Genomic DNA, 12,114 nt, shown 5'->3' with positions numbered 1-12,114 from the left:
CATAGTCTCTCATGGTTCATCTCCCCATCCAGTTTCCCTCAACTCCCTTTCCTTCTCCATCTCCCCATGTCCTCCATGTTATTTTTTATGCTCCACAAATAAGTGAAACCATATGATAATGATAATTGACTCTCTCTACTTGACTTATTTCACTCAGCATAATCTCTTCCAGTCCCGTCCATGTTGATACAAAAGTTGGGTATTCATCCTTTCTGATGGAGGCATAATACTCCATAGTGTATATGGACCACATCTTCCTTATCCATTCATCCGTTGAAGGGCATCTTGGTTCTTTCCACAGTTTGGCGACCGTGGCCATTGCTGCTATAAACATTGGGGTACAGATGGCCCTTCTTTTCACTCCATCTGTATCTTTGGGGTAGATACCCAGTAGTGCAATTGTAGGGTCATAGGGAAGCTCTATTTTTAATTTCTTGAGGAATCTCCACACTGTTCTCCAAAGTGGCTGCACCAAACTTGCATTCCCACCAACAGTGTAAGAGGGTTCCCCTTTCTCCACATCCTCTCCAACACACGTTGTTTCCTGTATTGCTAATTTTGGCCATTCTAACTGGTGTAAAGTGGTATCTCAATGTGGTTTTAATTTGAATTTCCCTGATGGCTAGTGATGATGAACATTTTTTCATGTGTCTGATAGCCATTTGTATGTCTTCATTGGAGAAGTGTCTGTTCATGTCTTCTGTCCATTTTTTGACATGATTATCTGTTTTGTGTGTGTTGAGTTTAAGAAGTTCTTAAACTTCTTAAGTTTGGATAAGTTTGGATCCTGGATATCAACCTTTTGTCTGTACTGTCATTTGCAAATATCTTCTCCCATTCTGTGGGTTGCCTCTTTGTTTTGTTGACTGTTTCCTTTGCTGTGCAGAAGCTTTATTTACAAAACAGACAGCAGGCTGTAATTGGTCCCTGGACCCTAGTTGACTCATTACTGGTATAGAAGGGTCCCTTCAAAATAGTAAACAAACTCATGTTTGGAAATAAAGCTCATATGCACATCTGAAATTAGAGAGTATGTTTTGTCTATCTGCAGAAAATTATCCCAATTGGTTGAGAACTTTTTGAGAAGCATAAGCATTAGAAAGGGAATTAGTAAAACAAAATTTTTTTCATGAATTAAGTAATTAATATCACAGATAATATTCATGCCAATGCTTTCATCACAAAACATAAACCTCAAAATGTTTTTAACTTGTAAAATTAAGAACTTATATTCGTAAGCTAAATTAAAGAATGAACTATTTCAGGGTGCCTGGCTGGCTAAGTCAGGAAAGCAGGTATTCTTGATCTCAGAGTGGTGAGTTCAAGTTCCATGTTCAGTTTTGGAAATTCCTTAAATAAACTTTTTAAATTAATAAATAAAAAATAAAAAATGCACTATTTCTTCTAACTTCCACAATGACCTCAAAAATCCTAAAGGCAGAATACCTGTTTTATTCATATAATTCCTGGAACCCAGGAAAATACCTGGCACGAAGTTTTGTGCATTAACTGAGAACACATAACTAACAGCAAATAATCATTTTCTCTTTTTAACAGTTGTAAAATTTGGTGTTAGAGTGGTTACATGGTTTAATAAGGTCACAGAAATCTGAACTAAAATCCAGATTATCCAACTCTTGGTTTTTTGCTTTTGTTATTCTCTGAAGTCACAGATCTAGAAAAGAACACAGATCTAAACACATTTATAATTAGTATTGCATAAATACACTAAGATTACTAAAATATCTTTTATGGTCTAGACTTACTGTCTTTGCTCAAAATTCACCTTCAACAAGGAAATGACTCCCTACTCTTACTCTAGAAATGTGTTAACTGTCTACAATACAAGAAGCTGGCCGCCAAATATGCCACCATCTTGGTTTGGACTTCCAGGCTCTAGAACTGTGAGAAATAAATGTCTGTTGTTCAAGCCAGCCAGCATGTGGTATTCTGTTAAAGCGTGAACAGACTGAGACAGATACCAAAGTTTGAGACTGTCCCAGGACATGCCAGTCTTCTTAATAACATTTTGGGAGATAAGGAATGCACACTGAGAACGCTTTCACTGAGTTATTTGGGTGATAAGACCATCAACCTCATATAATCAAATGTTTGAATATGATGTGTGTTTTGTCACAGCATCATGATAAACATATGCTCGGCTATATTTGACTTTTGTAAAAACAAACATTTCGGGGTAGCACTAGTTAATACTACATGACTATAATATTTTAAAACTTCAAACAATCCACTCCTGGATAATTGTTTCCTATTTTCTTAGGCAATTATAGTGAATGATTGGGTCACATGGGTATTTTATCTGGTAATTGAAAGTTTGAATACTGTAATAACAAATTATTTTCCTTTTAAGAATGTTTTATACTCATTTTATTAAGTGAGGAATGGCTTATGCACTTGGGCATGATTACATTAGTTCAGTATTTTGCACTGAATTCTATTTTGGAAGAATCAAGAAAATAATTATAATTGTAATACTACATATTAGCATGTTAGCTTTTTATGTTCTGTATGGTTCAGTCAGTTTTGTCATAGGAAATGGCTGATTTTCTTTACTTGTTACTAGATTATGGTTTTAACAAAATTTATTCCAGTTAGAAAAAAAAAAAGTTACTGGATATGTCTTGAATTATTGAGCTTTGTAAACTCATTTCCTAATACTCCATTTTCACATTGGAGGGATATTTTTGTTGATAGTTATAGCTTGTTTTTTTATACTACAGTGTTTCTCAAACTTGTATTTGGAAAGATTTAAATAGAACTGCACTTATTCATTGGCTTTTTATGATTATTAGAGAATACTATTATTTTTATTTGGCACTATCTTAATTTTTAAAAAATACTTTGTCTCTGCCTTTCATTCTGTTCTTCAGCCAAATGATTTTTTTAAAAAATACTTACTAAAATATAAATTCTTCAAAGAAAGCTTGATTCTCGGGGTGCCTGGGTGACTCGGTGGGTTAAGCCTCTGCCTTTGGCTCAGGTCATGATCTCAGGGTCCTGGGATCGAGCCCCGCATCAGGCCCTCTGCTCAGGAGGGAGCCTGCTTCCTCCCTCTCTCTCTGCCTGCCTCTCTTGCCTACTTGTGATCTCTATCAAATAAATAAATAAAATCTTAAAAAAAAAAGAAAAAGAAAGCTTGATTCTCCAAGTGACCTGTTTTTTTAATATTAATTACACACTTTTATTCTTCTGTCTCTAGGTTCATAATGTGTATTTTGAAAAGTAGGCGTCATTTCATATTTAAAATTGCACATGATCAAAATTGTATAAAAGTTTATTGTATATAGCAGATTGACTAAAAATTGAAGAACAAAATTATTTTTATAATTACAAACTTGGTATATTTCTTCATAGCATTTATTGATTTAGTGATTTCTCAAAATATCCAAAGTAATAAATATCATCACTATGGTTATCTTGATTCTCTTGGTAAAAGATAGGATGTTTGGTCATCTATTTTTGTGTTTATAATATTATAAACTATCTTCTCCTCAACCTCCTATATCAAAAAGTTACTGGATTTTGTGTTCCAGTTTGTGTGTTATTGTGGCAAGAAAATAAATCAATTCGTTATATAAATTTTTCAAAATAGTATGAAAAGTCTACAGGACATTAACAAACTTGTAGCTATTGAACTTTAAAGTCATTGGAATGTGATCTTTGACGTTTTCTCCTATGTATAACTTATATAAATTTTATATGTAACTCATAAATGTTGAAACAGAGAATAGATTTTATTCTTCAGTTTTGACTAATGCAATACTTGTAATTAAACTCTTTACCAACAGGTGGTGCTAGAAAGTTTAATATTTATTTCCATAGCAACTTACTGGGAAAAATGTTAATTTTTTAAGTATTATAAAACAATATTTATATATAATTAACCACCATTTGTTTTTGTTACAGCTCCATTTAAGACAGTACGACTGGTTGGCGGTAGAGGTCCTCATGAGGGGAGAGTGGAGATTTTCCACAATGGTCAGTGGGGCACAGTGTGTGACGACCACTGGGAACTGCGAGGTGGACAGGTCATCTGTAGGAGTTTGGGATACCAAGGCGTTCAAACTGTGCATAAAGGAGCTCGCTTTGGACAAGGTAATTAAAAAGATAAACACACACACATATTTAAATGAAATGTAGGCATTCTCTAGTACATAGAATAAAGTAGCAGCAGGAACATACAAAATAGGAAGAAAAATCCTATACAGGAGTTTTTTGAATGGCTTTTCCTAGAAGGCAGAAATGAAAAGAAAGATATTTTTTAAATGACATATGCTATCAGACAATCTTTAATGTTTAAAATTTATTTAGACTCATCTGGTTAGGTGGAGAACACTAACATGAGGAAAACAGAAAGACTGGCAAAGTAGAACAGGAGAAATAGTGACAAGTGAACTACAGACAATCCTGGGAAGCTCACTTGATGCGTCTGGGTTTTGTGGGCATCTGAGCAATCCCATGTGCTCACTCATCTTCTCTCTTCTGTGTGACTGGAGAGGAGGGCATCAGCTTGTGCTGTTACCTCCAGGTTGTATCTCACAGAAATGAGAGCTATCCTTGGTGCCTGGTGGAACACCTGTGTTCTGAAAGGACCGTGAGGAACCATGAAAGAGAAAGAAGCAATTACATGGGTTCTGCATACCTACTACTTATGATTTCTCCAAATCCTTTAAGACATGGTGAGAAATAAGGGAAGAGGAAAGTTACTTTCCCCTCTATCTGAGGTTGGTAAAACATTGAATAATTCTTTTGTTGCGTGCATTTGTGTATTTTTACCTGGATGGCTCAATAACCTATAAATGTATTAGAGAGCTGGGAAGAAAATTTGCAGAGGACAAAAGATTTGAATGTATACTCGTGACATTTTTAATGTCTCATTTTTTTTTTTTTCTAAACGGGTACCTTAAAATATAGGCTTTATGCATAATTAAACATACAAGTGCTTCAATCCTAAATGACAAAGAGATTAGAAAAAAGTAACCATATAAATTAGACTTTTAAAGTCAGTATTTTTTACTTATTTGTTCCACCGTCCAAATCTGATAAATAAATAATTGGTTTCTCTGAAGTTGATGTTGACCAAAAAAAAAAAAAAAGGCCCTGTTGATTTTATAAGTGTTGTTTTAGACAGATATGGGCAAGAAGAAATTGTGTGCAAAATTATAGAGATTAGATTATCTGGTGTTGCTGCTATTTTGTCTATAGTGATAAAATAGGGCAATGTATCAAATATAAAAAAACTGCAACAGTATAAGACAGATTTCTTAAATCCGTAAAAGATATTAAGTAATGTTATGCTATGACTATGGGTCAGCATTGTGCTAAACAGGTGAATAGTACTAATGAGAGTTCACAGTTATATCTTTGTTCCTTTACCTAAATGAACTCACTGTATCAGATTTAAAAGCTAAATTAAAGCAAAGATCCAGGTTCCAAAGTCTTTGGAAGTCAGAAATATCATTTAGCCTCCTATGAAGAAGTGAGATAAGACAAAAGAGAGTGGCGATGGTGAGAATTTCAGCCCCGGCCCAGTTTTTTATTTGTCCCTTATAGGTTTGAATAGAAGAAACAAAAGAAATAGAAAAGATCTGTAATTTGCTACAACTAAATAGATGTTTGGAATTTCCATATGTTCCATCTCTACTACATTTTCAGAATTTTCTCCCCAGGTTGGAAAGTACGGGACTAAAATCATTCTTGCACCTGTAAAAAGCAAAAGGTTTTAAAGTCAATAAGCCTGACTTTTTTTTTTTTTTCCTCCAGAGAAGAAGAAAACAAAATTTAAAAATCCCCAACTCTTGGTCACTAGAGATCAAATCAATCAGTCAATCATTTAGCAAAACCAAGCTGCCAATCTGAGTTTCCAGTGTTGTATGGGGACAGAATTTATTTCTATGGGAACTAAGACCTACAGCATAAACGGCCATTTATTTCAAATATTTAATCATCTAAAACATTTCAAATGACTATTAGCATGTATGAAGTGAAGAGCCATGTTGCAAATAGATGACATACAATTTTCATCGATGGTGACTTACTCTCCTGGTAGATGCTAAAATTCTTCAGTTTTAGGAATAACAACATGTGAATGAGTTATTAGGATGTGCCTATGTTGACAAAGTGAAATATAGTTTGCCATTTGTTCAGATAATCAGCATGAGATAAATAGCTCAATCCAAAAAGAGAAAACTATCCTAAAAAAACTTTCATCAAGATGACTAGTTTTATAGCTTACTTTATCCAAAGAGTTGACATTTAATTTTATATCTTTACAAAACAAGCCCCATATTGCTGTTCATTAATCTCTTATATTTTGAAGTAAACCGTTCATCTATTACTAAGGAAAAACCAAAATCAGAGCAATAGGGTAGCATATGTACCTTAATTAAGGGAAAGCTAATAAGGTTTGGCAAAATATGATCTATGGAAGAATGGCAAACAAGATGTTCCCCAGTTTCATTTCTTCACTGAATATGAAGCTTAGTGCCTTAGATTTCAAAGCTGTTTCCTTTTCATTGTTATTACTGTTGATTCCAAATTCTTATTTAAGTTCTAGTTAGTTAACGTATAGTGTGATATGGTTTCAGGAGTAGGATTTAGTGACTCATCACTTACATGTAACACTCCAGTGCTCATCCCAAAAAGTGCCCTCCTTAATGCCCATACCCATCTAGCCCATCCCCCACACGCCTCCCTCCAAACAACCCTCAGTTTTTTCTCTATAGTTAAGAGTCTCTTATGGCTTGCCTCCCTCTCTTCTTTCCCCCCTTTCCTATGTTCAATCGTTTGGTTTCTTACATTCTACATATGAATGAAATCATATGGTATTTGTCTTTCTCTGGCTGACTTATTTCACTCAGCATAATACTCTCTAGTCCATCCATGTCATTGCAAATGGCAACATTTCATTCCTTCTGATGGTTGAGTAATATTCCACTGTGTATATATATATATATACCACATCTTTATCCATTCATCAGTCGTTGGACATTTGAGCTCTTTCCATAATTTGGCTATTGTTGATGATGATGCTGTAAACATTGGGAGTGCACAAAGCTGTTTTCCCTTGAGTTCCAAACGTAGGTGGTACACAGAATTGGAGATGATTGGCTTACGCTTGCATTAGCATTAAGGCCTCATCTCATAAGTAAAATATCCTTTTCCCCACAGCCTTCATTCATTTCTGTTTTTATCTCTAGGGATTTCAGTTCTCAAGTACTGATAAGAAGAGATGGAAATAAGTATTCTGAACTATTGGAAGAAAATGTTTTCCATTTAAATAATTAATGAAACAGTAGAGTTTAATCTTATGTGAAATTATTTATTTGGCTGTGTGAAGACAGTTCTCTCAAGTTTTCTTTAGATAACTGACTGCTTCTCTAAGATGAGGGGCCATTTTTAGTGAGGCTGGGTATCTGTGGTAGTTGGTGATTCTATACATTATACTAGAGTTTTATTATAGTGAAACAACCAGGTATGTCTGACTTTGGTTTTTCCTTTCACATTTTTAAGTGCCTACTGGAATGAATTGGAAAGCCTAAGAATTTTGTAACTAAGGAGATATGAGATGAAACCTTAGCTTTGCTATTTATGTCTCAGAGATTCCATTTTGGTTCCAAAAAAACAAGAATAATAACACCCACGTAAGATTTACTCTGAATCTTAAATGAGTTGGCATATAGAAAGCGCCCCACACAAAGCCTGACTCATAGCATTGCTCGATACGGGGCACAGATCACTGCTGGCAACAGCTCCTGCTGTATAATTCCAACGTTATTTGCCATCCTCTTTGAAAGGTCAGTCAGACTAGTGTTAGGTTGTCTATGACATCAGTGATGTTCCAAGGGTCACAGAGGTGAATGTGATTTTCTCCTCTATAGAAGTGTAACGGAAGAAGGGCCCCATATGGGGACTCCCAACAGTGTCCTCACTCTACTCAAGACAGACCTGCTCTGATGTCAACTCTGTGTAGAGTTCCACCCCAAAACAATTAAAGAATGATGATGAGAATTTTAAAATAATAAATAAAGCAAGATGATCTGGGAGACATAATAGAACTGAGGCTATTTGTTCACAAGTAAAAGAACCTGAGAAATAAATTTCATGATCTGCTTCATTGTATGTTGTATTTTCAGAAACAGGCCTCTATTGCAAGCTGATTTGGGATTAGACATGGCAAACAACCTTTTTATGTGAACCTATTTCAACTCCTCCTTGTTTTTTCACTCCTCCACCTTAATTTATAGTTTCACTCAAGAGGAAAAGAAAAGATAATTCTGAACGCAGGATGGCGACCAGAAAGGAAACTTAGAAATATGAATGGAGGGGTAGGGGAAAGGATGAAAGAGTTTCATTCAGGTTTTAATTATTTGTCGTTCTCTTGGGAAAGTAAGAAGAATCGGTTTGACACTGTATTATACATTATTACTGGAACTGAAACAAGAGGAAAAAAGTTTAAATTTATACCCTTTGTGTTATTCCCCCCTTAAGAAAAAAACACAATTTTCTGAACATAGTTTTCTCCCTCCCGCCCCCCGCTTACTCTTTTTCTTTCTGGTTTTAAAATAGCAAACCTGACTTACCAAAGATAATCCTTGTTACCTTTAAGAACAATTACTTTGCAGCTGCAAGCAAAATGATTTATAGGAATAAAGCTTAGAGCCCACTCCTATAAATAGGTTCTTTCCTTTGGATGCACCTTTTACATACAGTGGAATGTAATCTTTCTTTTTCCTGAGTAGACAAAAAAGGTTAAAATTAAGGAAGCACAGACAGGTTGCTGGTGCTTGTCAGGGCATGGGGTGGGACAGGGTAGGGAGAGTGAGTCGCTTCTTTCCCCATGCAGGCTTTCTAGACTCTGGACCCCGTGACCTCTGGGTAGCAAACTTGTGTGAACTCTATCAGACAGCAGTGGTCCTCCAGCTGTGTCTGAGCCTGCACACTGAGGCAGGAAGTTGGAGCTGGACCCAGAGCAATGAGCTCATCTTCTGAGTTTACAGGATGTTGTACTGCAGCTCCAAACTTGAAAGCAGAAACAAAAGAAAATTCTAGGGCACCTGGGTGGCTCAGTGGGTTAAAGCCTCTGCCTTCGGCTAAGGTCATGATCCCAGGGTCCTGGGATCAAGCCTGGCATCAAGCTCTCTGCTCGGCGGGGAGCCTGCTTCCCTTCCTCTCTCTCTGCCTGCCTCTCTGGCTACTTGTGATCTCTGTCAAATAAATAAATAAAATCTTAAAAAAAAAAAGAAAAGAAAAAGAAAATTCTAAGCACAAGCATCACCTTCTATTGGTACCCCTTTCATAATCAGTTTTCTAAAGTGAAAGTTTTAAAAATACAAGAATAAACTGAAGGAGATCAAAAATATAACTGTCCCTCCGAACTTATCCTCCAGAGAATGGGAGTAAAAATGATGTCAGATATAAAATATATGAAGGGTCAGAACTCAAATTCTTACAGACTGCTCCCTGTACACTGGAAGATTTAAAATGTAGATGTTCAGATGTCAGGTGTTAAGGAACCTGTTTTGGAGTCCATAGAGTTTTTAACTTTTTTGTGAATTTTATGTTAAAAAGTTTTATGTTTAAAAACTCTATAGACCTGTTTTGTTACTTATGGTAACAAAAACAATACTAAGTATGTAATAGTATTGTTAATCAAGTGCATACTATATGATCTCATTTCGTGCTCACAGTGCCTGTGAAACTAGACATGATAGCCCCAATTTACACAGAGAAATTTCTGTAAGTAAACTTGACACAGCTGTCCCAAGACCTGCCCAAATTTATATAACTATCATGGTGGTTGTGGGGGAGGGGTCAAGATGCTCACCTTAACCTATGTCTTTCCATTCAACAGAATGTCCTTCTAAGTTCTTTATCCTTAAGAATTTGATTTCTACAGAGCTTGCTTCTTTAAAATCTTAGAATTATAAAATTTTAAAGGTAAATGAAATCTCATAGCTATTTCAACCCCATCTCCTCATTCTGCCTCATTGCTAAAACAGGGAAAATCAATGTCTTCCTCAGAACTGCTACACTAGAACATAGAACTATAGTTTACCCATCCTCGATTCTGATTCCCACTCTGTTTCTACCTTTGGTTTTAAAAAACTCACAGAAAAACAAAAGCTTTTTTTCTCTCAAAGAGGAAGCTGATGACAAAGCACTTCCCAACTAGAAATCTTAAAAGTAACACAGATTCAAATCACAAAGCCATGACTAGATTTAATTAAAATTCATTCAGACTTCTAACCAACAGTGGTTCTGCCTCTTCATGTTATCTACCCAGCAGCTAATCTCAAATCTCATCACTGTACCATCTTTCTGGCTAATGTATAAAATATGATGACTTTTTTTTTTTCCCAGAAAAGTGGTGAGTCGTTCAAGATCAGATTAAAAAATCTCAAATCCTTGAAATAGATACCAGTATCTTTTGTTTTTTTTTTTTTTTTAAAGAGATTAAGAGGAAATGGTATCACAGGTCAAGCATATTCTCAGACATCACAAACCAGCCTCATGAAATTCCAGGAGTCGTGGACAACACATTGATAGCTGTGTGCTTTTGGAAATACAAAATCAGTCAATGTGCCCTCCCTCCAGCCCCCAAATTGTAAAGAGAATTGTAGATGTGTACATGGTCAGGTACATAAACAGATGGATGATACATAGATAGGATTAGAAAATTAAAAAAAAAAATCTAAACTGTACATGTCAATTTTGCATAGTTTCCCACAAACTGGAAAGATAGTTCAGAGACAAATAACAATGAAAGCAGCAATACCTAAAATCCTTGAGAGATCATTATTATGTAAAGAAATAAAAACAAACTTGTTTTTTAATCTTTGAGGTTTACATGAAGGTAAAATTTTATGAATACTAGGCTACCTTTGAATTAATTTTTAATGCAGAAAACAATCTGGAATGAGATGGAAAATGCATATTAAATAAATTTTTCCCTTAGGCTCAATAGTCCTGAATGTATTAATGTAAAAATAAAAACAAATCTTGGAAAATTATTTTTATAACTCTGTTTGGGCTTCTATGCAGTCAGTGAATAGCACCAAGTTTTAAAATGTGGTCATGTTCTGTTTCTTGGTTCTGTTTTCTGTTATTTGGAGAAAAGCACACATTTTTTTTCCAAGTCTCAGTTTAACTATTTACCTGTGATGTGGAGATAATTGCCATTATTTCACAGGGTCGTTAGAAGATATAAATTTTAAAGATCATATGTGAAAAGGCCTAGGGTGTTCCCTGGGAATCTTTTGCACACAGCTGAAGACCAGACTTGGAGAATCGCACAGCGTATTGATCTTATCCATGTGTTTTTTGGTGGAAAAGGCACTGGGGTCCTAGATCCAAGTAGCAATTCTGCTGCTAAGTACCTCTGTGACCTCAGTTGCTGTCTCTACCTCCAACAGAAGCTTTCACAGTTCAAGGACGAATAGATTTTGATTTTGATTTTGTTCACCCAAAACAGATTGGGTGAATGATTGAATCTAAGAACGAGGGGGATTGCGTGAATCCTTGATGAAAGGCACTGGCTCAGGGCAGACGTGGGGTGGGGCTGGTGGCTCCATCCTGTATTAGCTGCATGACCCTGGGCGGATTACTTATCCCTCCTGATATTCCCTTTCCTCAACAGTAAAATGGCACTTTGAAAGCACTTAAGTTTTGAAGGTCATTTGAGGATTCAATGAGAAAACAGATCAAAAGTTACTTTGAATGTTTTCAGTCTCATCATTAATTCTTCAAAGAGTGGGCTTAAATGCTCATTATTATGACAACAGCTTTGGTATTCTAACATTCAGAAATTCTTTTACCGCTGTTTCTAAAAATTTGTGTTCACCCGTCAGCACATTGATCAACAAAATAATATCTGTCTTCTGCTGCCCCTATGGGGATGCCCCGGCTGGTGCTATGGCCACTGGGAGGATTCTCATTCTTAATTCTCTTTTCCTGAGTTGTAAGACTTCTGCGCTGCTGAGATCTAAATCCCATGACTTGATCTACAAAATGAGTGAAAGCATCACTGTGTCCTGCCAGAGAGCCTGACTGTTCTTGTCCCCCGTTATGACCGAGCCCCGCTTTGACCAAAAG

General features: G+C 35.8%; 1 protein-coding gene across 4 annotated transcripts in view; it reads left to right on the top strand.

Annotated features, from left to right (window-relative positions):
• Positions 1-12,114, top strand: part of MSR1 (macrophage scavenger receptor 1) — an 83,982-nt gene that overhangs the window by 68,079 nt on the left and 3,789 nt on the right. For all 4 annotated transcript variants that reach the window (XM_032843396.1, XM_032843394.1, XM_032843395.1 and 1 more), the window contains exon 9: positions 3,928-4,116. In XM_032843396.1, the coding sequence (XP_032699287.1) occupies positions 3,928-4,116 (189 nt within the window). The remainder of the gene's footprint in view (positions 1-3,927; positions 4,117-12,114) is intronic.

The sequence above is a fragment of the Lontra canadensis genome, unplaced genomic scaffold (assembly GCF_010015895.1).
Source record: "Lontra canadensis isolate GAN:19392208 unplaced genomic scaffold, GSC_riverotter_1.0 scaffold139, whole genome shotgun sequence".
NCBI lineage: Eukaryota > Metazoa > Chordata > Mammalia > Carnivora > Mustelidae > Lontra > Lontra canadensis.
Note: the sequence above shows the minus strand (reverse complement) of the source record. Positions and strands in the feature narration are given on the sequence as shown.